This window comes from Pollicipes pollicipes, unplaced genomic scaffold, assembly GCF_011947565.3.
Source record: "Pollicipes pollicipes isolate AB1234 unplaced genomic scaffold, Ppol_2.1 Scaffold_1600;HRSCAF=1878_pilon_pilon_pilon, whole genome shotgun sequence".
Taxonomy (NCBI): domain Eukaryota; kingdom Metazoa; phylum Arthropoda; class Thecostraca; order Pollicipedomorpha; family Pollicipedidae; genus Pollicipes; species Pollicipes pollicipes.
Window position 1 is genome coordinate 10,902,353 of NW_023595962.1, and position 17,311 is coordinate 10,919,663.

Sequence of the window (17,311 nt, forward strand, 5' to 3'; positions counted from 1 at the left end):
TGCATTCAGCAGCTGCTGTGGCTGTTCAGGCCCTTCCTCACTCAGTGGCGGACGAGAGAAGAAAATGCAGTCGTGGGCCAAGGCTCAGCCTGAATACCAGCCAGCACGAGGGTGGAGTTTGAGTACATACTCTTCTGACCAGGATTTTCCGTGATGTGGGGCTAGTCCGTCTGTGCTCATAGTGGCAGCAGCTTTCCCTGAAACTTATCGAAAGTCAATGTATTACTGAGTGTATCGTATGCTTGTGTTTAAATGTTATTGAGAATTGTGGTCATGAGACAGGCGTCAGATGATATGCCAAGCCAGGCCACCAGTTGATTGTGCTGACTTTCTTGCCATTTTTCGTCAAATGGTTTATGCCTACTTTGTTAACGGCAATGTCCTTATACTGCACCGCACTTGCACTTGCTGCTTGCAACAATTTGGCCTCAATTGAATTTGATCCGCAGCAGAACATACGCACTTACCAGCCCTGGCGTTATTCACTGTCGCGGCTTAGCCGGCTTATGTTAGTCAAGTACGAACGTGACGTCATATTGCTACTGATTTAGTGTCATCACGAGGTAAACCATCTCGTTCTCTGTTACATTCTGATAGTGGTTTGTTATCTCACAATTGGCTGAGCACAGTCCTCTGTGAACGTGGAGAAACAGAGAACACAAATAAAAAGTTTATTTACAGCGCACAAATCTCTCGGTACACTCGCTGAAGTCAGGTACGTGACACAAAATCACTCTGCATTCCTTCCACACTCCGCAGCAGACATCAACAGCGAGAAACATGATTCATGCGCATGCATTGCCTGTGTTCAATGCAGTGCAATAAATAAAGTGTTTCTAGCAGCCGAGAAAGGTAGAGTGGATCGACGCCTTCATTATCTAGACGTTCAGCAGATCTAGGCCTCTTTCCTGGGAGCCAGTCAACGCTCTAGTAGTGGGAGGGCTCTGAAATGTACGAAACATTCCCTTATGTACACTCATTTCGTGATACATTGCACTCACACCGTGCAATGTACCGCAAATGTACCGCAATGTACTCCCACTTCGTCAGACATTGCATTCAGTCGCTATGAGGCAATCCCTTAAGGACGAGACGATACCGTCACAAACACGCCCCGCCAGAAGAGGGGCCGAGTAGTCACATTTATCTGAGGTAGTCAGTACCTGATGTTGTAGAAGGTTGCAACAGGTCTAGGTCTGTAGTCTACCGGGGCGATGATACGTTTTAGCAAGGAACGCATTTGTACTTCATTGGTTATTTACAATCGACCTGGCGTAACAAAATCATCGAGTGAAAAGGAAACGGTCTTATCATCTCTGCATAGATCATACGTCAACACATGGCAAGGGAGTAAACATTCTAAGCGTCATTAGTGACTACTTGGAGCTGCCTGAAAACAGAGCGCCAAAGCGCCAAGCACAGTCAGTTCCAACAAAGCGTGAAGTCAACTGTGCCTACTTGCCGTTACGTATCCGACCTTAGCCGACCTCAATTGAGCTCTGACTGACCGTAGGCCGGGGCAGCGTAGCCTCCGTGTCCGCCGTAAGGCGTGCGGTCGTAGCCGGCCGGCTGGTAGCCGTAGCCGCTCTGCTGGTAGCCGTAGCCGCGGGGCTGGTGCGAGTAGCCTCCGGCGTGCGGACGGGGGCTGTACCTGCACGGGATGACGAGGCCGCGTCAATGGCGTGGGGGGGGGAGGGTGTCCTAACTGTCACTGCTCTACACTGTCTCATTCGAATCAAAAATATTCACAGTGAAGCGATCTTGATGCTGGCTTAACATGAATGTGGAAAGGCACACCAAAGCTGACTGCCTTCTGCGCCACAGCTTGCTGTACCAAATGTGACAAAAATCATCTCGCTGTGTTTTGTTCAAGGTGGCGCACCGCAACTGTAAGCATCAGCTCACCACGGCTCTCTGTGGCTCGCCCAGCTCCACTGCACACTCACGCGTTGTCGTGGCCGTAACCCTGGTTGCGACCGGCGTAGGTCACGCCCTGGTAGCCGGCGGCGTAGCCGTAGCCGGCGGCAGGGGCGTAGCCGGAGCCGTAGCTGGGGCGAGCCGGGGCGTAGGCCGACTGGTGGTACGTCTGCACGGGCTGGTAGCTCGGGCGGTAGCTGCTCTGATGGGGCGCAGCGTACCCCTCCGAGGCGTAGCTAGCCGGGCCGTGGTAGGGCGAGACGGGGGCGTAGCTTGGGGCGGCGCCGTGGTAGGAGGAGCTGGGCGAGTAGGCCGGCTCGGCGTGGTACGAGGGGCCCGACGAGTAGCTAGTAGACGGAGCGCGGTAGGACGAGGAGCTTGACGAGTAAGAGGGGGACGGAGCGTGGTACGAGGAGCCCGACGAGTAGCCAGTAGACGGAGCGTGGTACGACGAGCTGGAGGAGTAAGAGGGGGACGGAGCGTGGTACGAGGAGCCCGACGAGTAGCCAGTAGACGGAGCGTGGTACGACGAGCTGGAAGAGTAAGTGGGGGACGGAGCGTGGTAGGACGAGCCAGAGGCGTAGCCAGCCGACGCCGCGTGGTAGGAGCTGGCAGGGGCGTAGGTGGTGGAAGGAGCGTGGTACGTGGACACTCCGGAGCTGAAACGAGGCCGAGATGTCAAACGAAGTCAGCTGAATTCCTAAAAAAATTCATAGAGTCGGTTATACTTTGCCCGTGTGTGCATGCCGCACAAAAATGTAAATTACCTCGGAAATGGTGTGCTCAAACTAATTTCATCCGAATCATTATAAAATGGTGAATATGGCACGACCTCCCCCCCCCCCCCCCCCCCCCCCACTTCCATTTCCACGGATCAGACTCTTTACCTACTGCCGGCATCTCAGTTGGTTGGTTCTCCCCAGCGTTTGGCAAAGGGAGGTGACAGCGATCAGCGACTTACTGCACCGAGCCGAGGCTGCTGTGGGAGAAGCTGGTGGACGAGCTGTCCGTCTTCAGGTCCTCAGCCGCCTTCTTCTCCTCGGCGGCCAGGCAGGCCGTGGCCAAAAGGCCCACCACAAACAGCTGCCGACAGAGCGGCCGGTCAGGTCAAGGCATGGCATGGCAGGGCATGTCAGCAGGGCAAGGAAGTGCAGGGCAGGGCAGGGCAGGGAAGGACAGGGAAGTGCAGGGCATAACAGGGCAGGGCACGTATATGACAAAGCCACCACCGTAGCATCGTTGGATTCGTTAATTGCTCGCGTTACTGGCAAATTCTGCCAGAGTGGATTAGTGTTTGATTTGATACACGTTGATATTACACTACTTGAACAGTGAAAAAGTGACTACTTGGGTAGACTCGTAGAAACTACACCACATTAATTCGTTTGAAGATGTCTCGCCGAACGAGTTCAATTTTTGACACCTACGGCCGGTGACACCTACGGCTGTTCGGTGTTTACCGAATGACCGTCTGAGGTGACGTGAGATGAGATAACCGTTTGAGGCCATAGACGTATTGCCAAAATATTCGGTAAAAAAATAATAATTCGGTTTAAAAAAAAATTTGGTACAAGAAATAGCAAAAAAAAAATTAATAGGAAGAAACATATGTATCTCAGTAATAAGTGCAGACAGACAGAAACGAGTCGGTAGGCCTTACATGTTTTCGAGCGTGTGAATCATCTACGTTACGTGATCAAACTGAACCAAAAACATCGAGGTGGTAACCTTCCTTTGATCTGATTTGAACCTGACCTGACCCGACCTTTTCCCATGACCCTGATCTGCAATATTGTATGGCTACGTTTGGTATGAAAATGTTTTGTCTCCTTGTTTCCGGCTAAAAAGCTTTATTAACATGATGACCATGGTCTGGAAGGTCTGAAGGTATTCGGTGGCTTGGTGATTTTTTTCACCATTATCACCCCAATAGAGGGTACGCTAAGTCCAAGACTTTTAAAATTCTTGCATTACCAAAATAAAACTCTAGTAAATTATGGCATCAAGATCAAGTGAGAGAGCATAACGCAAGTTTCTCTTTATGTAAGCCAAAATCCACTTTTTTCCGCAGCTACTTATTCCATTGATATTGTTCCCGATCTACACACCATGACATGAGATCTGCCTGAGTAAAGCTTACATAGATTGCCCCTCTGCTAGAACGCTCGATAGCGTAGTTGAATACCAATCTCAATAGCGTTGTTGCCTCGTCATGAAAGGGTGTGTTCGATGCCATGAATATTTAGTGCCACATTAGTACTCAAATGCATAGATATTTGTGACATTTTTCCTGTACAATGGATATCCGTTTCTTTGTACATAATTGTGAATCTTGACACATTGTGTTGCGGAGCCACCGATCACAGAAAACAAAATTAAGGTACCTTGTCGGTAGACTGTCGCGAGACACGTACGAAGGGAGCAGCAATGCACATCATAAAACAAATTTGCTTAAGAGCTGCTAGTCATCAATTTTACAAGACGGGTCAGCACGTCGAGAGCGACTCGTGATCACTGATACTTTTGGGCGGTCCGATGTTAATTTTCTATGAATCAATGAAGCCACGTGATCTTCATCACCGATAGGCGAGTAGCACCGAATCACGCGACACCGAGGAGGCTGTATGCCGTCTGGCACGGACTATGTCAATGTTCTCTAGACAGTAGCAGCTGTCCTCAAAGTATACATACTTTAAAACCCAAACCTAGTGTTTTTAACCATCGGCGTCGATTAAGTCTGAACATTCAGTTGTATAGAGTACATTCAGTATAGAACAACCGCTGAAACTGTTGGAAACGGTCGTCTTTAGCAAGCAATGCCATTTGGCTGAGTATACCTTGCAGTCTTAGTTGTCTCAAACTCGAATAAAATGTGATAACAAATGAGCAGACTTGACTATAGTTTCGCAGGCTATATTTGGCTGCATCTTCTTTATGTGGTTTTACGATTTTGACAAAGTGTGAACCATGTGACTAAGTGTTTAGAGTCAAAGGCTTACAGTATAGTCACTGGCAGTGAAGGGTGTACAGTCAACTGTTGATAAAGATGTATAGTTGCCGACATAGTCTGCTATCGATAAAATAGTAAATTTCTGACGGGTGATAATCCATGGAACAAATGTCATGGTACCTCATTAAATTACTTCATCACACGCACACACACTGCCATGTTGGACGAAATCAGCCAAATTTATATGCAAGATAGGCATTCGTTTGAATCCGAAATACCGCGGACAAGTTAGTGCACCAGCCCATTCGAGGGTGCACAAATACAGGCTACACGTGCTCGTTAGCTGATGTGGGGGCTCCTGCCCACACGGGCCCAACTCACCTTACTGAACATGTTTGATGCTTGTGAGTCCGACTGCAACGTTCACTGACTGCAGCTGAGTTCTGCGTCTCCCTTATATACCGCCAACAGCGCCACACCACTTTCCCGCCTCTAGCCCGGGGCGTCGGCACGCGCCAAGGTTGACACCCACCCAGAGACCCACCGCCCCCTCGGCTGACTTGAGAGGGGGGGGGGAGGCGTGGCCGGGGCGTGGTACTCTGGCAGGCAATCTTCATCCCGGTCATGACCTGTGATGGCTTGGCGTGCCGTCTTTCTCATGTGCGATCACACAGGGGCGTCTCTTTACCACTGTGATGAGGCACACGAGGTGAGAGAGCGTTTGGATGAGGACTTCTGTGCTGAGAAATGGACGGCGGGGGGGGGGGGGCACTTGTAGTACCACTCATGCGCAAGGTGAGGGAGTGTTTGGATGAAGACTTCTGTGCTGAGAAATGGGCAGAGGGTGGAGCACTCGCAGTACCACTCATGCGTGAGGTGAGGGAGCGTTTGGATGAATACTTCTGTGCTGAAAAGTGGGCGGCGGGGGGGGGGGGGGCACACGCAGGGCCACTCATGCTCGAGGTGCTTTGTCTTGCATGTCAACGGGACTGAACCAGTGTTAATATAGGTCAGCGGCGAAGGACAGGAAACGATTACCCCGCCGGATCAGGCGTTTTCATGACGTTAGCGCATGGGTGGATGCGACGGAACCCCAGCACAGGCCATTTTAAAGTGTCTCAAATACAAATGGCTTTGAATTAAGCTCAGTTAGTTTTGCTACGGGCAAAAGTTACCAGTTTTGTTTTAATATGCCAAAAATTGGTCCTGTTTGGCTCAGACAAGAGCCCATTGTCAAATCGAGCTAAGCTACTTCAGTACGCCAATATTTGCGACGCCACACATTACAGAATTGCAACCTTAAAGGAGTGCTCGTGATTCATTTGGAACAAACTGAGATGGAGCTCATGTGCTTGAAGGGAACACTGATGATGTAGAGTCCCGTTACGTGACGGTAACGTCACTGCCACACGCCAACGGGAAATTTCTCGGTTCCCGCCCGCCGTCCGCGTCGGCCGCAAATTGCCGTTGAGTGACTCTAATAAAACATAGCGCTTCTCAGTAACTATTTATGCTACAGACATATCGTTGATGTCGAAGCATCCGCAACAAATACCCCTGAGCCTACTGAGAATTCAGGCTCATTTGCACGACACGCCAGGGCTCATTTAGTCAAATTTCTTGCGCAAGTTAACCTTCCTCCCAACTATCGGGGAGAGGGTTTCCATAACGTGTGTATTATTTACTTGATGTGCTTTTGCAATCGGGAATTCGCAAGCGCCATAGATGTGAAGATGATGAAGTTTATGATTGCTTAAACTGTTGTCATTATCGACGTAACTGTGATTGTAACTCTCATCGTCGTTTGTGGATTGTGCATTAGGTGAATATGTAACGTCATCAATCTCCCAACGATGTCACGATGTATGAAGTGACAATGTTGAAAATGTAGCACCAATGCTGTCAAAGGTCGCATCGAATGCTCCCCACCAATCTCGCATGCAGAATACGTCAGAGCCAATGACCTTAATATTGTTTACCTGGTAACAATGTAGGGCAGAGAGGTCCGAGACAGGCGAGATCTTGCAGCACCAATTAGGGTCAATTCTATAACAATAGCTGAGCTATGTTGCTGCAGGGCATCTTCCTTCTTCGTGATGGTGATATTCATGTCAGGTATTGTCACGGCATGCGCATACAGCACTGCCTCGAGAACATTCTGTTCAGCTAATTAAGAAAAAATTTAAAAGCGTTAACATCGTCACTCAATACATTGCTGTTTCAGTTGAAGAAAGCTCCAGATATAAACAGAACAAAGGCATTTTAGCCACCGTTGAAATAAAGTTGGCGAAATCCGGTAACCCATTTTTGGGGAGGGGCATTTCACTAGCAGGACCCCACGGTAACACTGTGTCCTCCGTCCCCCACCGAGAGTCTGGCTGTGCCCTTGACCCCAGTGGAGGATCCAGGATTTCATAAGACTCCAGGTGTGTATGAGATCTTGGGGTCATGATCCAAAACCTTTTTGGGCACATGTCTACTTGAGGCATGACAGATCATCTCATGGTTTATTTAACCTCCTGTACCTGACTTTGCTTGGCACATTAGATTTTCAATAGGCCGAATTTCCAGTTGGTGGCCTCAGCTGATCAGATGCTCTAAACGTCTTTCATGTTCAGGCCAGACAGGATTTCCTGTTTAGGTGAGGTGTTTTGGTATTTTTGATGTTCCGAACAGATGTTATTTGGAACGCCAGAAATACCGGAAGTTTGTAGGTATTGTAAGCTGTGTTTTGAACAAATTTTGCATACCAGAAAAAATGTCACTTGCCATTGATCTTTGTTAGAAGAGATCGAGTGCCTAATGGATATGCCGTGAGCATACCAGATGTTTTAATAGAGTTTTTGGCTGAAGAGCCGCACCCAGGCCTGGAAGCGTATGACAATGCGTGCTGCGCGATAGTTAGGTGACAGGCAGTAACCAGTAATGACTCAGGTGACTCAAGACTCTAGTCCGACCAGTGCCCGAGACAAGGCCGGTCCACTCCGGTCCACCGTCAACTCGTGCCCGATGATCATGGAGCACTGATAATGTAGCCACCGACAATATGTAAGACACAACAACGATGAAGGTGTTTTGAGGAAATTTTACCCAGCAGTTGACTTTGTCCAGCATTCTAACTTTAGCCTGAGAGAGATAAATGACTCCCCCATCTTTTAAAGCGTTGTCTTAACGATGGAGTCGCACGCGACTTCACAGGTTTGACCTTGACCTGAACCGATAGTCGTATCGGCAGTGGCACGTGTGAAGGACGTTGTTTTGCAAAATTAATGAGTGGAGCTGATTAGTGAAAAATGGTTCTACACCAATAAATTAGGCCAACAAAGGGGTTGGAAGCATAAGTTGCGCATATTTAAGGCCTCAAAACATCAAACGGCATCCCGTCCGTGGTGTAGAGCTTTGTCTCCGATTTATGTCGCATGGTGTACTTGTCATGTCTAGTCAACAGAGGTCAAAGGCAGTCAGCCGAGGTAAAATATCATGTGGAATTGAAACGAGCGAACACTTAGCAGAATTGAAACGAGCAAACATGTGCTCTCACCTAATAATGTAACCCCGTTCTGGGCCGGAGAATGGATTCGCTTTCCCCCCCCCCCCTTTTCTGTGGCTTCTTGAAAACGGATTCCTGTCGGTGGTTAAACACTAACTTTTTCTAAAAATTTGTTACCACAGACTGAGCCAAATCTTAGAATCCATGGTATGGGCAGGAGCAGCACCAGTGTTAAATATTGGTAGGGAACAAGTGAGATTTCACTTCAATGGCAGAGTGGTAGCTCTCGGAGTTGTACACGCTGCCTAGCATTCGCACGGCATACTCTTACTTCCGGCAAATAACACAGCTGAAACAAGAGTGTGACATTGCAAGATACGACGCAGAATGGCAAAAGCGGTTCCAGCGCTGCAAAAAGCAGAAGTTTTCCAACCGTGTCAAATGTATCACGGATGCAAAATGCAAAGATGTAAAAGACGTTGTGGTAATTAGGTGCGGAGCTTTATATTCCAGATCAACTTTACACAAAACATGAGATATCCATCTATACACACACACACACACACACATATATATATATATATATATATATATATATATATATATATGTATATATATAGTAACAAAGGGTTGTCCCAGTTTGGCAACTGTGTCGTAAGGGAATGCAGCGTCATACTAAACCATCTTCTGTTTGCTCCGAGCTGAATCCGGTGCCCATTATATTCCCCTTCCAGGCCCATGTAGTGCAGAAACACAACAATCATTGTATGAGCAATGCTGGGACGATGCAAAAAGGCCAACGCCAGGCGACATAAGTCTCATCAGGCTTGGAACATGTTTCAAGGGAGTGTTCTACGTTAAAAGAGTTTTAAGCAAACATCAGATATGATGAAATAACCTCACTTACAACTGCTGGTATACGTTTAAGTGGAAATTTTTTTACACAAATATGCTCACTATATAGTGTATCTGCTGTTCATTATGTGACTGCTCCATAGAGCATTTGGATCAGAGCATTCGCTTGTAGTTCTTCAACCTTCCGAGAGGTGGCGCGCGGCGACGCTAGATGTGTGCTGAATCAAATATTTTTTAGCTGCGCGTGTTTTGGCCTGTTCTCGCGGTGCTCTTGCCTATTCATCTACGGTTTTAAGGTGCGTACTTCTATTCACATACTTTATTATGGCACTTTTACTAAGCTATTCGATGTTGGAGTTGGGCTGACGGGCTTGGAGCGCCCACCTAATTTTGGTATGGGGTGCACGGGCTCACATAGGTAAACCATCTCGTTGTCTGTTACGTCCTGATAGTGGTATGTTATCTGACGATTGACTGAGCGCAGTCCTCTTTGAACGTGAAGAAGCAGAGAACACAAATCAAAAGTTTATTTACGGCGCACAAATCACTCGGCACACTCGCTGAAGTCAGGTACGTGACAAAAATCACTCTACATTCCTCCGCCACTCCGCAGCAGACATCAGCAGCGCGAAACATGATTCATACGCATGCATTGTCTGTATTCAATGCAGTGTAATAAATAAAGTGTTTCTAGCAGCCGAGAAAGGTAGAGTGGATCGATGTCTTCATTATCTAGACCTTCTTCAACAGATCTAGGCCTGTTCCCTGGGAGCCAGTCAACGCTTTAGTAGTGGGAGGGCTCTGAAATGTACCAAACAATCACTTACGTACACTCACTTAGTGAAACATTGCATTCAGTCGATATGAGGCAATCCCCTAAGAACGAGACGACACTGTCACAAACACGCCCCGCAAAAGAGGGGTCGAGTGGTCACATTTATCTGAGGTAATCAGTACCTCGTGTTGTGGAAGGTTGCAGCAGGTCTAAGTCTGTAGTCTACCGGGGTGGTGATACGCTTTAGCGCGGAAAACATTTGTAATTCATTGGTTATTTAAAATCGTCTTGGCGTAACAGAAGCATTGAGTGAAACAGAAACAGTCTAAGTATCTCTGCATAGATCATACGTAAACAAATGACGAGGAAGTAAACATTCTAAGCGTCATTAGTGACTACTTGGAGCTGCCTGAAAACAGAGCGTCCAGGCGCCAAGCACAGTCAGTTCGAACAAAGCGTGAAGTCAACTGTGCCTACTCGCCGTTACGTATCCGACCTTAACCGAACTCAATTGAGCTCTGACTGACCGTAGGCCGGGGCAGCGTAGTCTCCGTGTCCGCCGTAAGGCGTGCGGTCGTAGCCGGCCGGCTGGTAGCCGTAGCCGCTCTGCTGGTAGCCGTAGCCGCGGGGCTGGTACGAGTAGCCTGCGGCGTGCGGACGGGGGCTGTACCTGCACGAGATGACGAGGCCGCGTCAATGGCGTGGGGGGAGGGTGTCTTAACTGTCACTGTTCTCCACTGTCTCATTCGAAAAAAGAATACTCACAGTGAAACGATCTTGATGCTGGCTTAACATGGATGTGGAAAGGCACATCAAAGCCGGCTGCCTTCTGCATCACAGCTTGCTGCACCAAATGTAACAAAAATCATCTCGCTGTTTTTTGTTCAAGGTGGCGCACCGCAACTGTAAGCATCAGCACACCACGGCTCTCTGTGGCACGCCCAGCCCCGCTGCACACTCACGCGTTGTCGTGGCCGTAACCCTGGTCGCGACCGGCGTAGGTCACGCCCTGGTAGCCGGCGGCGTAGCCGTAGCCGGCGGCAGGGGCGTAGCCGGAGCCGTAGCTGGGGCGAGCCGGGGCGTAGGCCGACTGGTGGTACGTCTGCACGGGCTGGTAGCTCGGGCGATAGCTGCTCTGATGGGGCGCGGCGTACCCCTCCGAGGCGTAGCTAGCCGGGCCGCGGTAGGGCGAGACGGGGGCGTAGCTGGGGGCGGCGCCGTGGTAGGAGGAGCTTGGCGAGTAGGCCGGCTCGGCGTGGTACGAGGGGCCCGACGAGTAGCTAGTAGACGGAGCGCGGTAGGACGAGGAGCTTGACGAGTAAGAGGGGGACGGAGCGTGGTACGAGGACCCCGACGAGTAGCCAGTAGACGGAGCGTGGTAGGACGAGCTGGACGAGTAAGTGGGGGACGGAGCGTGGTACGAGGACCCCGACGAGTAGCCAGTAGACGGAGCGTGGTATGACGAGCTGGAAGAGTACGAGGGGGACGGAGCGTGGTACGAGGAGCCCGACGAGTAGCCAGTAGACGGAGCGTGGTACGACGAGCTGGAAGAGTAAGTGGGGGACGGAGCGTGGTAGGACGAGCCAGAGGCGTAGCCAGCCGACGCCGCGTGGTAGGAGCTGGCAGGGGCGTAGGTGGTGGAAGGAGCGTGGTACGTGGACACTCCGGAGCTGAAACGAGGCCGAGATGTCAAACGAAGTCAGCTGAATTCCTAAAAAAATTCATGGAGTCGGTTATACGTTGCCCGTGTGTGCATGCCGCACGAAAATGTAAAATTAGCTCGAATAAGGTGTGCTCAAACCAATTTCATCCAAATCATCATAAAATGGTGAATATGGCACGACTCCCCCCCCCCCCCCTTCCTTTTCCACGGATCAGACTCTTTACCTACTGCCGGCATCTCAGTTGGTTGGTTCTCCCTAGCGTTTGGCAAAGGGAGGTGACAGCGATCAGCGACTTACTGCACCGAGCCGAGGCTGCTGTGGGAGAAGCTGGTGGACGAGCTGTCCGTCTTCAGGTCCTCAGCCGCCTTCTTCTCCTCGGCGGCCAGGCAGGCCGTGGCCAGAAGGCCCACCACAAACAGCTGCCGACAGAGCGGCCGGTCAGGTCAAGGCATGGCATGGCAGGGCATGTCAGCAGGGCAAGGAAGTGCGGGGCAGGGCAGGGCAGGGAAGGACAGGGAAGTGCAGGGCATAACAGGGCAGGGCACGTATATGACAAAGCCACCACCGTAGCATCGTTGGATTCGTTAATTGCTCGCGTTACTGGCAAATTCTGCCAGAGTGGATTAGTGTTTGATTTGATACACGTTGATATTACACTACTTAAACAGTGAAAGAAGTAACTATTTGGGTAGACTCGTAGAAACTACACCACATTAATTCGTTTGAAGATGTCTCGCCGAACGAGTTGAATTTTTGGCACCCACGGCCAGCCCGGCTGTTCAGTGTTTACCAAATGACCGTTTGAGGTGACGTGAGATGAGATAACCGTTTGAGGCCATAGACGTTTTGCCAAAATATTCGGTAAAAAATACTTCACATATGTATCTCAGTAACAAGTGCAGACAGACAGAAACGAGTTGGTACGCCTTACATGTTTTCAAGCGTGTGAATTATGTACGTTACGTGATCAAGCTGATACAAAAACATCGAGGTGGTAACCTTGCTTTGATCTGATTTGAACCTGACCTGACCCGACCTTTTCCCATGACCCTGATCTGCAATATTGTATGCCTATGTGTGGTGTGAAAATGCTTGGCCTCCTTGTTTCCAGCTAAAAAGCTCTATAAACATGATGGCGATGGTCTGGAAGATCCGAAGGTATTCGATGGCTTGGTGGTATTGTTGCACCATTATCACCCCAATAGACAGCACGCTAAATCCAAGGCTTTTAAAATTATTGTATCACCAAGAGAAAACTCTAGTAAATTATGGAACCGAGATCAAGTGAGAGCTCAAGACGCAAGTTTCTCTTTATATAAGCCCAAATCCATTTTTCCGAAGCTACCTACTCCACTAATATTGTTCCCGATCTACGCACCATGACATGAAATCTGCCTGAGTGAAGCTTACTTAGAGTGCCTCTCTGCTAGAACGTTCGATAGCGTAGTTGAATACCAATCTCAATAGTGTTGTTGCCTCGTCATGAAAAGGTGTGTTCGACGCCATGAATATTTAGAGCTACATTAGTACTCAAATGCATAGATATGTTTTCACATTTTTCCTGCGTAATGGATATCCGTTTCTTTATACATAAGTGTGAATCTTGACACCTTTTTTGCGGAGCCACCGATCACAGAAAACGAAATAAAGGCGATTTGCTTTAGACTGTCGTGAGACAGGCACCAATGGGAGGGGGAGGGGAACAATGGGCATTATAAAGCAAATTTGCTTTAGATCTGTCATTTATCAATCTTGCCAGACGGGTCAGCAAGTTGAGGGCGGCTCATGATCACCGATGCTTTTGGGCGGTCCGATGTTGATTTTCTATGGATTAATGAAGCGACGTGATCCTTATCACCGATAGACGAGTGTAGCATCGAGTCACGTGACGTTGAGAAGGCTGTATGCCGTCTGGCACGGACTAAGTCAATGTTCTCTAGACAGTAGCAGCTGTCCTCACAGAAAACTTTGATACCCGAACCTCGTGTTTTTGACCTATCGGCGTCGATAAGTCTGAACATTCAGTTGTTAACTGCTGAAACTGTTGGAAACAGTGGTCTTCAGCAAGCAATGTCAGTCGGCTAAGTATACAAGTATCTTTGTTGTCCCCAAGTAGAAATGAAATATAGCAATAAATGGGTAAACTTGACCATGTTTTCGCAGACTATATTTGATTTGATTTTCTTCATGTGGTTTTAAGGTTTTGACAAAACATGAACCACGTGACCAAGAGTTCAGAGTCAAAGGCTTACGGTTTAGCCACTGGCAGTGAAGGGTGTACAGCCAACTGTTGATAAAGATAGGCATTCGTTTGACTTAGAATCCGAAATATCGCGGGAGAGGTTAGTGCACCAGCCCATTCGAGGGTGCACAAATACAGGCTGGATGTGCTCGTTACCTGATGTGGCGGCTCCTGTCCACACGGCCCCAACTCACCTTAGTGAACATGTTTGACGCTTGTGAGTCCGACTGCAACGTTCACTGACTGCAGCTGAGGTCTGCGTCTCCCTTATATACCGCCAACCGCGCCACACCACTTTCCCGCTTCTAGCCCGGGGCGTCGGCACGCGCCAAGGTTGACACCCACCCAGAGACCCACCGCCCCCTCGGCTGACTTGAGAGGGGGGGGGGAGGCGTGGCCGGGGCGTGGTACTCTGGCAGGCAATCTTCATCCCGGTCATGACCTGTGATGGCTTGGTGTGCGGTCTTTCTCATGTGCGATCACACAGGGGTGTCTCTTTGCCAATGTGACGGGGCACGCGATGCGAGGGAGCGTTTGGATGAAGATTTCTGTGCTGAGAAATTGGCGGAGGGTGGAACACTTGCAGGACCGCTCATGCGTGAGGTGAGGGAGCGTCTGGATGAAGACTTCTGTGCTGAGAAGTGGGTGACGGGTGGAGCACTCGCAGGACCACTCATGCGCGAGGTGTTCATGTGCGACGGCATGCAACATTGCAGCATGACACCAATACAGGCGTGTTCTTGATTGATTTGGAAGAAGCTGAGGTGTGTGGTTGCATGTGCTTCAAGCGAATATCGATGATGTAGAGTTCACCTACCAGTGACGTCACTGCCTCACGCCAACGTTGCATTCGTCGGTTGCCGACCGCCTTCCGCTCCGGCCTTAAACTGTCGTTGAGTGCCTTTAAAAAATGTTGTCGCTCGTTAGTAACTCGACATGCTACCGATATGTCTACAGTGTCAAACCATGCACAATCAATACCCCAGAGCTTGCTGAGGATTTGTGCGCGATTACACAGCATACCCGGGACAAATCGGTGAAAAAGGTAACGAAGGCTCCCACCCTAAAGAGTGTTATTTATTTGATGTGCTTGGCCAATCAGCGAGTTTCAAACGTCCCTGGTGTGAGGATTGTGGAGCAATGCCTATATGTTTAAGCTGTTTTCATCGTCGACGCGGTTATCATTGGTGTTTGCATCGTGTTTAATGGATTGAACACTACGTGAATCTGTAAGCTTAACACTTACTCCCAAAAATGCCAACGGCTGAGATTCATTGAGTGACGATGTTGAAAGTTTAAGTTTAAAGTTGAAAGATTAGCGGTAATATGGTCAGGCACTGGAATGGAATGCACCCAAGTATTATTACGTACAAATTTTGTCAGAATCAGTAGCCTGAATGTTGTTTTGCTTATGGCAATGTTGGACAAAGCAAGTCTAACACGGGTGATTTCTTGCAACACCATGTAACGCTATTTCTATTACAATGATTAGCCCATGCTGCTGTAGAATATCTACTTCGTGGTATTAATATTCAGGTCGGGTCTTGTAATGTCGTGCAGGCAGCACTGCCCGAGGACATTCTGGTCAGCTTATACAAAACACGGCCATCGCAAGCTTTAACATTGTCACTCGGCACATTCCTGTCTCAACAAAAGAAGGCAGCGCATATAAATTGAGCGATGAAATGTGGGACACCCTCGAAGAGGTGGGAGAAACCCGGTGAGTCACTTTGGTGGGGATAGAAGCTTTTCACCGCACAAACCCTGTGCCGTCCCTCTCGTGCCAAGACTCTGGCCGCACCTTTGCCCCCAGGGGAGGATCCAGGATTCTTCGCTTTGGATATATGCCTGATGCATGCAAATAGACGCCTTTAGCTGATAAGTGAACCGTATTCTGAGCGAAGGGAGAATTTCGCCTTCCTTGGGATTTTACCTCTAGTTTCTTCGATACGGCTCGAGGACAGTCGTTGAAGCTCTCAGAATTGTCCTAAATATTTTCACGCATTGAGCCATTTTCTTTTTGGCATGCGCAGGAGTGGTGCCATGGCCAACTTCTAGTAGAGAACTACAGTGAAATTTCGCACTGGTTTCAATATGGTGACTTACCTGCAATACATGTACTGCCTGCCGTTTACAGGAGGTGCTGATACTCTCGAAAGATAACACGGTTATGATAGGGGTATATGAATTTCGATGAATAGAACATGGCATGGTCGAGGTGGCTTCAGGGGTCCAAGAAATGCTCCAAAAGAGTTTCCGAACACTGTGAAATGCATTGCAGATCCACAATGTGGATATATGAGGGGTGCTCTTTGGTATACGTACACACACACACATATATATATATATATATATATATATATATATATATATATATATATACATGCACAGCTTTACAATTCAACTAACATGTTAGCAAGCTAGGACACATACGGTAACAAAGGAGTGTTCAAGTTTTGGAAAGGAAATGTGACCGACCGTAACCTCATATCCTTATACGTACACAAATACTACGTTGCTGTCAATGGCTAGCAGAAAAATACTCATACTTATGAAGATGGAAGAACGAGCAGTAACACTTCAAGTGCAAAGGAACCTTCAGAGACACGAGTGACGGGGCTTATGCCATTTGAAGCACCAATATTTAAAATGGAATGTTGCATTCCATCATTTACTTCTGTGTGGAAAGTGCCTTAAAATACGACGTGGTAGGCGAGTACAGAAACGAAAAAGAGAGATAGGATTGCAGTGCACAAAAACCATGACCACCAACTGCACGTCGTCAGCGGGCAGCCACGGCAATAGCCCACGCTCCAAAAATGTACGCCTACATCTCTCCCGTCTTTCCTTCGGTAAATTGGACGCGTTATGGTCCACGCATGCTCAATATGTACCCTACTATATTTACAGCGCGCAGCAGCATTTTAGTCAACAATTAGTAACATACACTCTAAGCCACTCCATTGCGCTTCCCCCAGTGGCATCCGGTCTCTGCTGATATCTTAATTGTGAACCATATCTGGGCGCTGAACACAGAGTCAAGTACAATGGCATTAGCTTCGCATGGACGCACTTAAAAGCCGAGTTTGACAAGCTCTGTTTTAACCCAGTTTTGCATGGCCTGAATACGTTTAATAATTGCCGATCTTAAGCTTCGTCATAATAAGTGCCTGTAGATCATGTATATAGATAATGTCACCACTGTCTTTAGATAATGCCACCACTGTCTATAGATGTCTGTTGATAGCTTAAAAGCATGAATATAGTGTTAACCAGGCAGCGGAAAATTGTTGACATGCCACCAACGCTTTTAAACTTATTTCCTTCAACCACTTTTTAAAACCCTATTAAAACTTTTGCATCCAGCACTTTGACAACTCAACAATCATGCGTCTACTATCTCAAAACCGTCCAGAAA

The 17,311-nt window shown here is 48.5% G+C and overlaps 2 protein-coding genes across 2 annotated transcripts; both read right to left on the minus strand.

The window, feature by feature from the left end:
- Nucleotides 1-688: 688 nt before the first annotated feature.
- On the minus strand, nucleotides 689-5,260 carry LOC119093796 (prisilkin-39). Its single transcript, XM_037216809.1, has 5 exons — nucleotides 5,249-5,260; nucleotides 2,879-3,000; nucleotides 1,947-2,576; nucleotides 1,509-1,651; nucleotides 689-944 (listed from the first exon to the last, which is right to left on the minus strand). Exons 1-5 carry the CDS (start codon nucleotides 5,258-5,260, stop codon nucleotides 928-930), a joined length of 924 nt encoding a protein of 307 aa, XP_037072704.1. The 3' UTR covers nucleotides 689-927.
- Nucleotides 5,261-9,724: 4,464 nt separating this feature from the next.
- LOC119092663 (DNA-directed RNA polymerase II subunit RPB1) lies at nucleotides 9,725-14,122 on the minus strand. Its single transcript, XM_037215629.1, has 5 exons — nucleotides 14,088-14,122; nucleotides 11,949-12,070; nucleotides 10,950-11,657; nucleotides 10,515-10,657; nucleotides 9,725-10,013 (listed from the first exon to the last, which is right to left on the minus strand). Exons 1-5 carry the CDS (start codon nucleotides 14,097-14,099, stop codon nucleotides 9,997-9,999), a joined length of 1,002 nt encoding a protein of 333 aa, XP_037071524.1. The 5' UTR covers nucleotides 14,100-14,122; the 3' UTR covers nucleotides 9,725-9,996.
- Nucleotides 14,123-17,311: the final 3,189 nt, after the last annotated feature.